General features: G+C 48.1%; 1 protein-coding gene across 1 annotated transcript; it reads left to right on the forward strand.

The window, feature by feature from the left end:
• The first annotated feature begins 8,008 nt into the window (after nucleotides 1-8,008).
• On the forward strand, nucleotides 8,009-9,627 carry LOC120976658 (uncharacterized). Its single transcript, XM_045234218.1, has 3 exons — nucleotides 8,009-8,092; nucleotides 8,243-8,389; nucleotides 9,037-9,627. Exons 1-3 carry the CDS (start codon nucleotides 8,009-8,011, stop codon nucleotides 9,625-9,627), a joined length of 822 nt encoding a protein of 273 aa, XP_045090153.1.
• The last annotated feature ends 4,201 nt before the right edge of the window (nucleotides 9,628-13,828 follow it).

Here is a 13,828-nt window from a genome sequence, read left to right on the forward strand (position 1 = left end):
GTGAGAGGAAGAGTGCTTGTGATAAAGGTTAGTGAAATTAGTCGTAAATGGTTGCGAGAGGGAGGGAGGGTGATATCGAGAGCATATGTGCGAGAAAGACACCTCGGGAGAGACTGTGTGAGCACGTGTGAGAGACCACCGATGGATATACACCGTGTGCGCGTATGTGTGAGAGAGAAAGTTAGCGCGTGTGTGAGGAGGGGCCTCTGGAGAGTGAAACTACATGTAAAAGTCTGATGTACACATTGATTAAAAATATAAATTGTATCCAAATATTAGGATGGGATCATCGTATTTGCAATTCGCGTAAGGAACGGTCATTGATCCATCAGACATCTATATTCTATCAAATTTGAGCATGCTCGTGTTATTATTTGACATAATTGATCCATAGAGTCAGTATTTTGAACTCCAGACAATGCATCGCTTTAGCACTTCGAATATAAACGTGAGTATAGTTCATGTTGTGTGTGTAAAGCACATTATACATACAAAAGTTACACAATGAACATTATAAATAGCTAGCTAAGAACTAGCATACATTTGAATTCAACTTAAGGTGGTCTAAAAAAATCGAATTCAACATGAAGTCCATTCAATTATTTGAATTCGAGATCATGGCATTTGTAAATCATACCTAAATTATGGGGGCACCAATCTTTGCTCTGCTTTTGTACAGTATAGCATATATAGTCGTGTACAAAATAGATTCAAATTTACCTCCTTTGTTCCATAATAATAGTAGTTATAGGATTTTCAAGAGCCAAAAATTCAAAAAGAAGCGCATAATTTAATTAGGTTTTCAAACATACAAGGTCAAATTTAATGTTGTCTATTTAGGTCAATCCTCAAAGTTCAAGAGTACTCTAAACGTGAATGCTCCTGTTTCAAAATTTTGAACGATGCGCCAAAAGAGCCTCTACTCGCCCGAAACCGCGTGAGACCAATGTTTGGTAGAAAGAAATTACTTTTCTAACTCCGACCAGTGAAGCCTACCGGCCCGACGTCTATAGGTCTAAACCGGGGTAGGTTTTGTAACTTCATGTAGACACCATGCAACCGCCTCCGAAAAACATTCATACACCGTGGCCGCCTAAACACACATTCGCTCTGCCGAAATCGCTCGCGCCCACTATTTGGGACACCTGGGATTACCGTCCTACCCCCGACCCGCGGTAGGTCTGAAATGTAAGGGCGGGGGAAAAGTTTCTACTTTCCCCAAATTTCAAACAGGTGCGTCACATCTGTTAAGAAAAACAAAAACAAAAACAAGCGCATCCCAGACCGAAACATGGTTTCCCCTTAGCTCCCCCCCCCCCCCCCCCGTCCGATTCCCCATTCGTACTCTGTGGGCGCCAAAACTACCTCTCCTACATATGCGAAACCTCGATGTCCTCCGTCTGCCACCCCATTCCACCCATCAACCACCGCCCTCCTCCATCACGCCGGAGCCGCTACCCCGATGTCGTCGTCCATCGCAACCGCAACCGCAACGCACTCCACGGCTAGTAGTTAAGCCGAGGCCGAGCTGCCTCCAGGACACCAACGTATACTATACCCGAGCAAGTTCAACCACGCCGTCCTGTGCCTCACCGCTGCCGCTCCAACGTCGCCACCGTCCACCGCACCAAAGTTCTTCCCACTACGCCGTCCTTCACCACTTCGAATCTACTTCCCCTCCGCCGACAGATGGCCACCGCAACACAGTAAAAAATTTGGCCATGGGTTCGTCCAAGGCTCCACCCTCTTCCAAAACATCGGTTCCCCTGATGAAAAGAAGAACATCGCCGCGATATCAGGAGGACACAACACTGGCAACCGGAACTGGTACTCTGTCGGTATCAAAACCGGCCGATCTCGGGTAGGGGGTCCCGAACTGTGCGTCTGAGGATCGAAGGTAACAGGAGGCAGGGGACACCATGTTTACCTAGGTTCGGACCCTGTTAATGGAGGTTATACCCTACTTCTTTCTTGATTGACTTTGATGAGTATAGGGGTTACAAGAGTTGATCTACCTCGAGATCGTAATGGCTAAACCCTAGATGTCTAGCCTGTATGATTTGTCTTAGCCTCTACGGACTAAACCCTTCGGTATATATGGACACCGGAGGGGCCTAGGGTTGTACAGAGTCGGCTAAGTGAGAAAGGAAACTATACATCCGAACGCCAAACTTGCCATCCACGCAAAGGAGAGTCCCATCCGGACATGGGGGAAGGCCTTCTATCTTGTATCTTCACAGCCCACCAGTCCGGCCCATCTAACATAGCTCGGACGCCCGGGGACCCCCTAATCCAGGACTCCCTTAGTAGCCCCTGAACCAGGCTTCAATGATGATGTGTCCAGCGCGCAGATTGTCTTCGGCATTGCAAGGCAGGTTCCTCCTCCGAATACTCCAAAGCAGTTGCACAAGAGAACTATATCCGGCTCTGTATAACAATTACAACCCTGAACCACAAGGGCAAAATACTTAAACAAAATAAGTCATGTCTACTGACAGCTTTTTCGACGAGACGTTATGCCTGGCCTTATTATTATTTCAAACCATTTTTAGCCTCCCGCTTCGCGTTTCGAGGCGCGGTCTTCATTCAGACGTCTTGTCAAAGCAGAGATCGTGTCCCCTTATTGCGGAATTCTCATCAATACGGGTTTGGGTAATCCAACCGTGCCGTTTGCATGACCCCTTGGGAATAGGCGAGTTTTAAGGCTCGTGAGGGGGTCGTCCGATATTCACTGCCTTTATAAGAGGATAAGGATCCATCTTTTTACCCCACGCCTTCTTCTTCCTCAGCCCATCCACCCTCGAGCTCCAGTGCCCAAGTTTTGATCTTTTCCGTCCGCACCAAACACTCCAGCCATGTCCGGATCTGGCGCGCAGGGCAAGTGAATGGCTTCCTCCGTCACGGAGGCGAACGTCAAGGAACTCCGGGAATCGGGGAACTTGGCCGCGGACATCGCCCACTGGCTCCCTACCAAAAAGCAGATCATCCTCACTCCGGAGCCTAATGAGAGGGTAGTGTTCATCCCCCACTTTCTCCGCGGGCTAGGGTTCCCCCTCCACCCTTTCGTCCATGGCCTCATGTTCTATTATGGGCTAGATTTCCACGATCTAGCCCCGAATTCCTTCCTCAACATTTCGGCGTTCGTCGTCAAGTGTGAGACATTCCTCCGCATTTCCCCCCACTTCGGCCTATGGCTCAAGGTCTTCGACGTGAAGCCGAAAGTGGTCGATGGTCAACATGCAGAGTGTGGCGGCGCCGTGGTGAGCAAGCTCCCCAACGTCACCTGGCCCAAGGGGGCCTTTGTGGAGACCGTGAAGGGATGGCAACAGGAGTGGTTCTACATCACGGAACCTCGCGACGCCAAATGGGCCGCCACTCCTGAGTTCAAATCCGGGCCTCCAATGCGGCTTACGTCGTGGATTAACAAGGGCCTGGATTGGGCGTCGTCCGACGAGGTGATGACTCTGCAGAAGCATGTCAAGAGTATGATAGAGAAGAACACCAGTCTTGCCGATGTGATCCAAGTGATGCTTTTTTGCCGGATTCTCCCCTGCCAGCGCCGGACTCTCCATATGGGGAGTTCAATCCGGCCGGCCCTCGGACCCTGTAGTGATTCTTCGGCACGATACACGAAGAGATCTGGAAGCTGCTTTTCAAGCCCCAAAAGTCGTTGCCGGAAACGACCGAAGACCTCGGCCTCGACTGCGCTCATCTGGCCACTCTATTAAGTTTTCTGATTGCCAAATATAACCTCAACTTGTAAATCCAAGGAGTATGTTGAGCCTTCCATTCCTCAGGGCTAGACAAAGAAGGCGGAGTGGATCTAATGTCCGGCTCCGCTACCCGAAGACCCAGCCATTCCTCTGCTAACGAGGATACTGGTCCCGGCGCCATACCAGGTGCCGGAGAAGAAGGCCAAGAAGAAGGGCAATGAGGCTAGAAGTGGCCTCCGCCGTAAAGGTACTTCGGACGCGATGTCCGGAGATACCGAAGCTTTTTCCTCCCACGAGGGAGACGAAGACGAAGAAGAGGAGGAGGAAGAGAGCAATTCTCCCCTCAAGGAGAAGAAGAAGAGGGCGGCCTCCGCTGATCCAGGAGCGGAGGCGTCCAAAAGGGGGAAGATATCCCTCTCGGATGGCTCGGACTCGGATGCCAAAGCCATCCCCCAGTGGCGCCCCAGGGCGAAGCCCCTGGCCGAATCGTAAGTATTCAAAGATACTATACATATGTCCGGATTTTTACAAATTGTAGGATAACATATCATTTATGTATTTCAGTCCAACCCGTGATCTCCCCAACAATCATCATCCTCGGGGAACTCTTTGGCGCTGGAGATGATGGAGAGCGAGACGCCTCCGCGAGCCTCTCCGCCACATGCCGCGGATGACACTGAGGTGTTGTCCCAAAGGACCTCTCCAGGCCACGTAGAGGTGTGGAAGGCCGCTGAAACAGCACCAGAGGGTAATGCCTCGGCTGCCGAAAACCTGGGGGGCACAACCCTCATGGAAACTGATGACGGGCGCTCGTACCAGTCCGGCCCCCAGCCGAACACAACCCCGGAGACCCACATGGCTCCGAAATCGAACAAGCAGCCCCCTGTAAGGGAGGGGGAGTGCCGACTCCACCGGCGACCTCCGTCAATCCGGAGGCGCCGGACACATTGAGGGAAGCACTTCAATGTGCTTCCGTCATGGAAGAACACCGTACCCTGATGAGTACGGTGGTTGAGAAATTTTAGTCCGCAAAAAGCGGGCTAAACGAATCTTTCACCAGCCTGCTAACAGGCTTTGAGGTATGCGATATAATATTCTTAGCCGCCTTTGCATGAGTAAAAAATATGCATGAGTATAGATAGTATCCCCTCAGACTTTGTTCGGCGTTTTGAAAAAGAGGCCAGACAGAGAATCAAATATTCTGGAGATAACATACTTGTCTATTTTGATAAACAGGCTTCACTGCTAGCAGCTTCAGCCAAGGACGCAGAAGTTTCTAAACTACAGCGGAAACTGAAGCTGGATGATGATGAGATCAACCGTATTAACAAGCGGTTCAATGAGGCCCAAGGTATGCTTTTCACAAAGACCCCTTACAAGCCTGAATTGTAATGCAAACTCCGAGTTTAAACTCATGTGCTGCTATGTGTATGATTGTAGGCACCACGACCGAGCTTGAGACCCTCAGGAGTGCTCTTGCCGAAGCCAAGGAGGAGGCGAGGGCGAGCAAAGCAGCCGCAGACAAAGCGGCTGCGGGTTTAAAGGCCGAACAGGACGCCCGCCGCCAGTATGAGAGAGGGTGACCGAAGTGGAGCAAACGCTCCAGGATGCCGCCAACAAGTGTGAGTCCTTGGAGGAGAGTAATAAGGCCCAAGCGACCAAACTCACCAAGGCTCTTCAACAGGCAAAGGAGGTGTGGACCGAGTCTCGAGCGGCTCGCAAGGAGGTCAAGCAAGCCAAACAGATAGCGGCTGGTAAGCCTTTTCTTTTACAGAGTATATTTGGCGGTCGAAGATATGCTTTGCTAAATCGACTATGGAGTACTCTAGACGCCTTTGCGGATCTCCCGAGGAGTGCTACCGTTGCCACCCAGTATTTCCGGGCCCAAGAAGGGAATGCGACGGAGAAGATCTTCTGGTCGCAGTACCTGGCGCCGGAGCGGCCAGCGCTGCTAAACAACAAGATGATGCAGCTGGCGGAGCTGCATATGATGTCTGGTTTGGCCATGAAGGACATCATAGTCCGGCTATGGCCAGCCGGACCCATTCCGAGTAGCTACTTCGGCCTGGTCAAGTGGCTCGGCGACGTCTTGCCTTGAGTAGAGGCAGTGAAGCGCTCGGCGTGCATAGAAGGTGCGCTGATGGCCTTTGCCTGTGTCAAGATGCACTGGGCGAAGATGAAGGCCGCCATCGTGGCGGTTGAGGGTCTGCCCAGAGGCAAGGACCACCGCAAGCCAGAGCGCTATTTTGAAGATGTCCTTGAAGGTGTCCGTTTCATAGAAGGTCAATGCTCAATGGATATCATGTTCGAGTAAATGTATCCGGGTTACCCAGACAATGTATTATAAACCAAGGCTGTGTAATATATTTTATGCATTTATCTGAACTACTTTCCTCCTGTGCGGCCGCATATTATTATTCTGAAAGTTCGCCAGTCGTCGGCTTCAACCCCAGGTAGATACTACGGGGGTGTTTGGAATAACGTGTAGTCACTCTTGACCCCAATGTCTTGGTCCGTAAAGGAGGTGATTTACGTAGTGAACCAAGCAATTAGACTATGCGGCTTTAGCACTTTCACTTAGGCATAGAAGTTTGACAATTGGACTGTAAGGTAGCCCCAGGTGCGTATGCGGCTATCTGGACTTGGATGCCTTAAGCGCGTGACTGAAAAGAGCCAGTCCTTCGTGTAATATGGAAGAAATCACTAGAGATTTAGTAAGTCGCTGAATTGCTGACCAGCTCTCGCCGCATCATGACAGTCAGTTTTCAGCTTTCTCTACAGAGGTGCTTGACCGGACGAACCAGAAACACAATCACAGTAGTACTCCCTTTACTACCTTAGCCGAACAAGCGGAACATAAGGTGGTAATCACAGGAGCCGGGCAACCCAACTATTGACCAAATACATGATTCGGCGCCGATGCATATAATGCTATATTCTGGACGCCGAAGTGTACTATAAAAGTGTTCGGACTTCTTTTTCTTTGAAAAATATACGTGGCCAGATAGAGCCCCTAGCGATTTGAATCGTGCCGAGGTATATATGATAATCTGATGAAAAGGGGGGTACAAATTAGGAAATAAGCCAATACCGAACGGGGTTGGGCGGAACTGTTACCATTATAATCTGATTGATACGTCAAAACGTATTTTTACAGAGGATGCGATAAGCATCGAGGCTATTTTACATGCCGAGCACAAGGGAAAGCTGTATACAGGTCCTAAAAAGATGATCTTGAAGATCCTTTGGATATTCTGCCGCATGTTTGTGCCGCATTTCGCCTTGGTGTATGATCCTTTCAAAGGATCAATCATCGAGTATACATAAGGGACCTGAAAAAGGGCCCTTGGTACCATCGAAAAGTGATGTGGGTTGTAAAGAACCTGAAAAAATAAAAAGAAGAAGAAAAAGAAGAATATGAGGGTCTGGATGGGTCGAACCGTATTGTCGACCTTACGTTTAGTAAGCCTCCATCCTTGCCCATGGTATCTTTAGTGCGTAGTTATGTACGCGCGGTACGTTTGGGCTTTGACAGAGGCTGAATTGTTAATCTAGGTCTGGACGAGCTGGACGGCCATTCTACAGGGTAGATCGGACTCGTTTGACAGTGTCCGGGGGCTTGACTGCCGATGTAGTATTCGGCTTAATGAGGCCACCCTGTACTTCGGTTGCGAGGGCCGCAGTATGCTCCTCAGTACAGAGCGAGTGCTCCATATTTCCAATTAGTGTTATAACGCCACGTTGTCTAGGCATCTTGAGCTTTGGATAAACTTTGTGCGGGACTGCATTGAAATGGGCGAAAGCGGTCCATCCGAGCAGTGCATGATAGCCACTACGGAACGGGACAATGTCGAAGATCAAGTCTTCGCTCCAGAAGTTATCTGGTGAGCCAAAGATGACTTCCATCTTTATGGATCCTGTGCAACAGAGTAAATTGCACAGAAGTACCACAATTGGGGCATTGGAAGCAGATTGGTACCAAGATTGGTAATTTTTACTTGTCAGTACCAAGATTGGGGCTAGCCGTTGCAAAAAAGTCTAAAAGCTCGTTTTGTACGTATTGACACTAAAGCTGACCGATTGGGCCCGCCCGTCAGGTGCCACGCTGGCCAGTGCGCGCGTCGCCTGCGCTGGCTGCGCGCTGACTCGGACGAGGCCCGCTCGGACCGTTTATGTGCGACCGAGCCAGACCCCGACCCCGACCCCGCTCGCCTTCTTCTTTCTTTCTTCCTGCTCTCTGCCTCGCCGTCGCCTGCGCCCGCCACCGCCGGCCGCCACAGCACGCCGCCGCAGCCATGGTTCTGGAGGACGAGAGCAGCGACGACAACTCAAGCCTCCCGTACATGCACTCAGAAACCTCCACCGATGGGCTGAACCAGGTAAGTTACTCCATTGGAGCTAGGGTTAGGGTTAGGTTTAGGAAATTTGGGGATTTTTGTGTGTAGGTGGTCTTTGTTGTTAGGATTTCGTTTGATTTGATTTGTCCTCGTCCTCTGCACATGATGGTAACTTGGATTTTGCTTGGGCAGGTGCCTTTCTCTCTTGAGGACCCGGATTACAAGGGTCTTGAGCTAGATCTGATAGTGTTGTGCGAGAAGCATGGGAAGCCATCAGAGAGGCTTGTTGCGTTTGAAGGAACAATGACTGGGAGAAGGTTCTTAGCATGTGCAAAGCCGGTAATTTTCTTGCCTTGGTGATTAAGCACTTGATGTGTTCATTGAAAGTGGCAGAGTCTTGTTTGCCACCTGTGATTCAGTTATGTGCATGCTAAATTTGTTAGGAATGATCATTATTAAGTTCGGTGGAATGCATTTCTGCTAAAATATATGCTCATGTTGTGTGCACATGCTATTTATTTACACTTCTTTCCAAATGCAGTGTTGCTCAATATTAAGTTCAGTGGAGCCAGTTAGTAACAATTGCTTACTGCTGACAGTAGGTAGTCTCATTAGCTAGTTTGTTGCTGCAGGCTAGTGTAGTGTATTTAGGTGGGCAAAGTAGTTCACATTGTGTTGCTTACTACTGTTAGGATTTCATTATATTATAATGGTCAATTCTTAGCAACTACTGTTGCTTAGCACATGGCTGCTTAGCAACTTCTAAGTTGAATGGAGTGTTACTCTGGTGCCTGGTAAATATATGAGTTGATCATCCATTGTAGGATTACATTAATTTATTTTACAGTGTGGTCCTGTTGCTTAGCAAATGGCTGTGCAAATCCAGTTAATGTCAGTGCCAACATTAGGTACTGCCATGAACTAACTGTTGCTTAGTACTCTTAGTAGTTGTATTGTACTAAATTTTGCCCTTCTAATTTTTCCAGGAAGGTCAGAATTGTGGGTTTGTTCAGTGGGTTGATGAGCAGTGGCCCCCAACAATGGAGAATGCATTGCTGAAGCTTTGGTCAATGGTTGAAGAGAGCAAGTCTGCTAGGGTGAATGATAATCTTCAAAGTGCTCTAACTATTCATCAGTTGACAGAAGAAAAGAACAAGCTGGATGCAGACTATGACAAGTTAGTGAAAGATGTGCATCAACTTGTGGACTTTCAGCAGGATAGGGTTGTGGATTTCAGTTATCTGCAGTCTGCTGTCACATATCAGCACCAATGCAGAGCTGAATTGGTGGCTGGTATGAATGCAGAAATGGCAAAGAAAGATGCAGCTGCACAGAAGCTTCAACAAAAGTATGAACTCCTGTGCAACCTGACAAGTGCTCAAGCAACTGTCATCCAAAACTTGAAGTTGAAGAATATGAAAGAGAAGGAATTGTTGAGTGAGGATAGGATGAATTTGGAGTTGAAGAATGCAGAGTTCACAAAGTTTGAGGAGAAGCTCACCCAAGAGAAGCTAGAGTTGAAGCTCCAGGTTGCTGATCTGCTGAAGCTCAAGGAAAACCATAATGAAGAGAAGTAGATGCAAGAGTTTAAGATTACCGAGCTCATCAAGGCAGAGGAGAAGCTGAAGGAGAAGATCAGGGGGATCCAGGCCATCTTGCAGAACTGAACAAGATGACTTGAGATTAGTGGGCATTGCAGACCTTTTGGGAATGATGGTTGTGCAATGACCTAGTAACTTAGAATTATGGTTGTGTAATGTATGGTTCTAGTACTAATTGTGAACTCTGGTTGTTTATGTACCTAGTAGTTATGCTATTCATCCTTTTGTGAGAAAAGGATGGATTGTGCATTTGACCTCCACTATGTAATGTGAACAATGGATGTGTATTGTATAATGTGTTGAACTCCAGTGTTACTTATGTTATAGTGATGCTTAAATGCTTAAATGCATTTGCAAAAGTAATGCTTATGTTAGAGTGATGCTTATGTTAGAGTGATGCTTATGTTATATTGATGGTTTAAATGCATTTGCAAAAGGAATAGTTACATATGTTATGTTATAGTGATGCTTTAGGTGGTTCCGTCGACCCCGAGCCACCCTAGACCCTAGTTGAATGCTTTAGGTGGTTCCGTCGACCCCGAGCCACCAAAACCCTAGTTGATGCCTTTAGGTGGTTCCGTCGACCCCGAGCCACCCTAGACCCTAGTTGATGCCTTTAGGTGTTTCCGTCGTCCCCGAGCCACCCTAGACCCTAGTTGATGCCTTTAGGTGTTTTCGTCGACCCCGAGCCACCAAAACCCTAATTGATAGGTTTAGGTGTTTTCGTTGACCCCGAGCCACCCTAGAGCCTAGATGATAGGTTTAGGTGGTTCCGTCGACCCCGAGCCACCCTAGACCCTAGTTGATGCCTTTAGGTGGTTCCGTCGACCCCGAGCCACCCTAGAGCCTAATTGATAGGTTTAGGTGGTTCCGTCGACCCCGAGCCACCCTAGACCCTAAATGATCCCTTTAGGTGGTTCCGTCGACCCCGAGCCACCAAAACCCTAGTTGATGCCTTTAGGTGGTTCCGTCGACCCCGAGCCACCCTAGAGCCTAATTGATAGGTTTAGGTGGTTCCGTCGACCCCGAGCCACCCTAGAGCCTAATTGATAGGTTTAGGTGGTTCCGTCGACCCCGAGCCACCCTAGAGCCTAATTGATAGGTTTAGGTATTTTCGTCGACCCCGAGCCACCAAAACCCTAGTTGATGCCTTTAGGTGGTTCCGTCGACCCCAAGCCACCCTAGAGCCTAGATGATAGGTTTAGGTGTTTTCGTCGACCCCGAGCCACCAAAACCCTAGTTGATGCCTTTAGGTGGTTTCGTCGACCCCGAGCCACCCTAGACCCTAATTGATAGGTTTAGGTGGTTCTGTCGACCCCGAGCCACCCTAGACCCTAGTTGATGCCTTTAGGTCGTTCCGTCGACCCCGAGCCACCCTAGAGCCTAATTGATAGGTTTAGGTGGTTCCGTCGACCCCGAGCCACCCTATACCCTAAATGATGCCTGTAGGTGGTTCCGTCGACCCCGAGCCACCAAAACCCTAGTTGATGCCTTTAGGTGGTTCTGTCGACCCCGAGCCACCCTAGAGCCTAATTGATAGGTTTAGGTGTTTTCGTCGACCCCGAGCCACCAAAACCCTAGTTGATGCCTTTAGGTGGTTCCGTCGACCCCGAGCCACCCTAGAGCCTAGATGATAGGTTTAGGTGTTTTCGTCGACCCCGAGCCACCAAAACCCTAGTTGATGCCTTTAGGTGGTTTCGTCGACCCCGAGCCACCCTAGACCCTAATTGATAGGTTTAGGTGGTTTCGTCGACCCTGAGCCACCCTAGAGCCTAATTGATGCCTTTAGGTGGTTCCGTCGACCCTGAGCCACCAAAACCCTAGTTGATGCCTTTAGGTGGTTCCGTCGACCCCGAGCCACCCTAGACCGTAGTTGATGCCTTTAGGTGGTTCCGTCGACCCCGAGCCACCAAAACCCTAGTTGATATCCAGCAATATATCCAGCAACAGAGTTACTCTATCCAATAGTATGCACCATTGTCATGAACATATCAATCATAAAAAAATATAAAAAGAACCATCCACATGAACATAGTCCATTCCAGGCATTGATTAACTAATAAATAGCAAGATCACATCCATCCACATGAACAAAAGCCAGCTCCAGAAATGGCATTAACTAATAAATAAATCCATCCATCCACATGAACAAAAGCCATATATGGCATTGATTCTTAAAGTACACCAGCAAAGTACAATAAGAGCACCAGCAAAGTACACTGAGAGCACCAGCAAGATCACATTGTACCATAGGATGCAAGAACACACATGAAGTATCTAGTTTTGAACATTACATGGCACATGTGCCATTTAGTGGTTACCACTTGCATAGAAGTAGGCTCTCCATCCTCTGTTTCTACCACCAGAAGGTGGAGTAGCAGTAGATGTAGAGGGAGCAGTAGATGTGGAGGGACCAGATTGCCTTGGGGCAGAGAATGTACCTCTCCCTCTCCCAGCACCTCTCCCAGCACCTGGTGCAGCACCTCTACCAGCACCTCTAGCAGCACCACTCCCAGCAGCTGCAGCTGCAGCCCCTCTCCCAGCTCCTCTCCCAGCTCCTGTTCCAGCTGTTGGTGTTGTTGTAGGAGTTGGATGAGAAGTTCTTGATGCTTGTGTAGTAGCAGCAGCACCAGCGTTGGAATTCCTGCAAGAGGCTTGCATAAACAAAGAAGGAAAATGAGTTAGTACTTCAAAAAAATAGAATGTACAAGAAGGAAAACCTGTTACTACTTATTAGAGGATTACCACATGTTTGTTCTTCCTCAAAGCCAGCTCAGGCTTCAACTGCTTGTTGCAGCCTGTGTACCTATGTCCTTGCAGTCCACAATTGCCACATGTTATAGTCCCCATTCTTGATGTCTCCTTAGGCTTTGGAACTTCAAATTTCCCCTTGATCCTCTTCTCTTTCTTTCTTCCTCTCTTCACTTTAAATGCAGGTGGGTCAATGTCTGGACCAGGGGTCCTTGTCCAGTCATGCTCACCAGGAACTGGATAGATCATTGGTTCATAAGCTGCCAGATAAATTTCTTTCTTGAAGAACTTGCTGACATAATCCTCTGGTTTTCTTTTGGCCTTGTTTATTGCTGAGATGGCATGGTTACATGGGATGCCACTTAGGTCCCATTTTCTGCACCCACATGTGTGCATTTGCAAGTTAACAGCATGGGTTTGCTGCCCACTTGTAACTTGCCACAAGTCCACACCAGCTTGAATTGGTTTGCAATATTTGGCCCTCTCCTTCTCAACCTCTAGCTTCTCACTATAATGGGGTGTTATGTCCCATCTAGCTTTCTTTCCACTCTCCCTATTCCTATGCCACCTCACCATCTGCTTATCCTTTATTCCATCACACATTGTCCTAATTGGTTTCTTCCTAACATCTAGGACATACTTGTTGAACACCTCAGATAAATTGTTAACTACAAGGTCAGTCTTGCAGTTTGTGTCAAATGCATGCCTTGCCCATGTTTTCTTGGGTATTTTACAAAGCCACTTCCAAGCTTGCTCACACTCAGCTCTAAGGTCATTCATTGCAATGTTAAATTTGTGTTCACTATATGCATAGGCAGCATTATCCATACACTTTTTCAGATCTTCCCCCTAAACCCAGCATTTTGGAAGTTTGCATAGATATGCCTAAGGCAGAACCTTTGGTTGCACTTACGAAAGACAGCATTCATTGCATTTAGTAGGCCGTGGGACACACAATTAAACTAGCTAAGCTACTATCTAGCACAAAACAACCATATAGGAACAATGACATAAGATGCAAGCACATACCTTTTGTCTATCTGACATTATTGTATATGGACCAAACCTTCCCACTTCTCCTCCTAGGCAGATTTTAAGTTGGTGTAGAAACCAACACCAGTTAGGTGTGTCCTCTTGCCCAACAATACCAAATGCTAGTGGGTATATATTGTTGTTGCCATCTCTACCAGTGGCAGCAAGTAGTTGAGCACCAGTAGTTAACTTAATGAAGCACCCATCAACACCTGAGCAAGCAAATTCAGTATTAAAAACATTCAAATGCATTTCAAGATGAAACAATATGTAACTAATGCACAAGGTGAACAAACTAACCAATGAATGGTCTGCACCCCTTGAGAAACCCCTCCCTTGCTCCATTGATGCAATAGAACATAGCATGGAATCTTGGACCTGGATGGGGGATTTT

Source organism: Aegilops tauschii, chromosome 3 (assembly GCF_002575655.3).
Source record: "Aegilops tauschii subsp. strangulata cultivar AL8/78 chromosome 3, Aet v6.0, whole genome shotgun sequence".
In the NCBI taxonomy this organism is placed as follows: Eukaryota; Viridiplantae; Streptophyta; class Magnoliopsida; order Poales; family Poaceae; genus Aegilops; species Aegilops tauschii.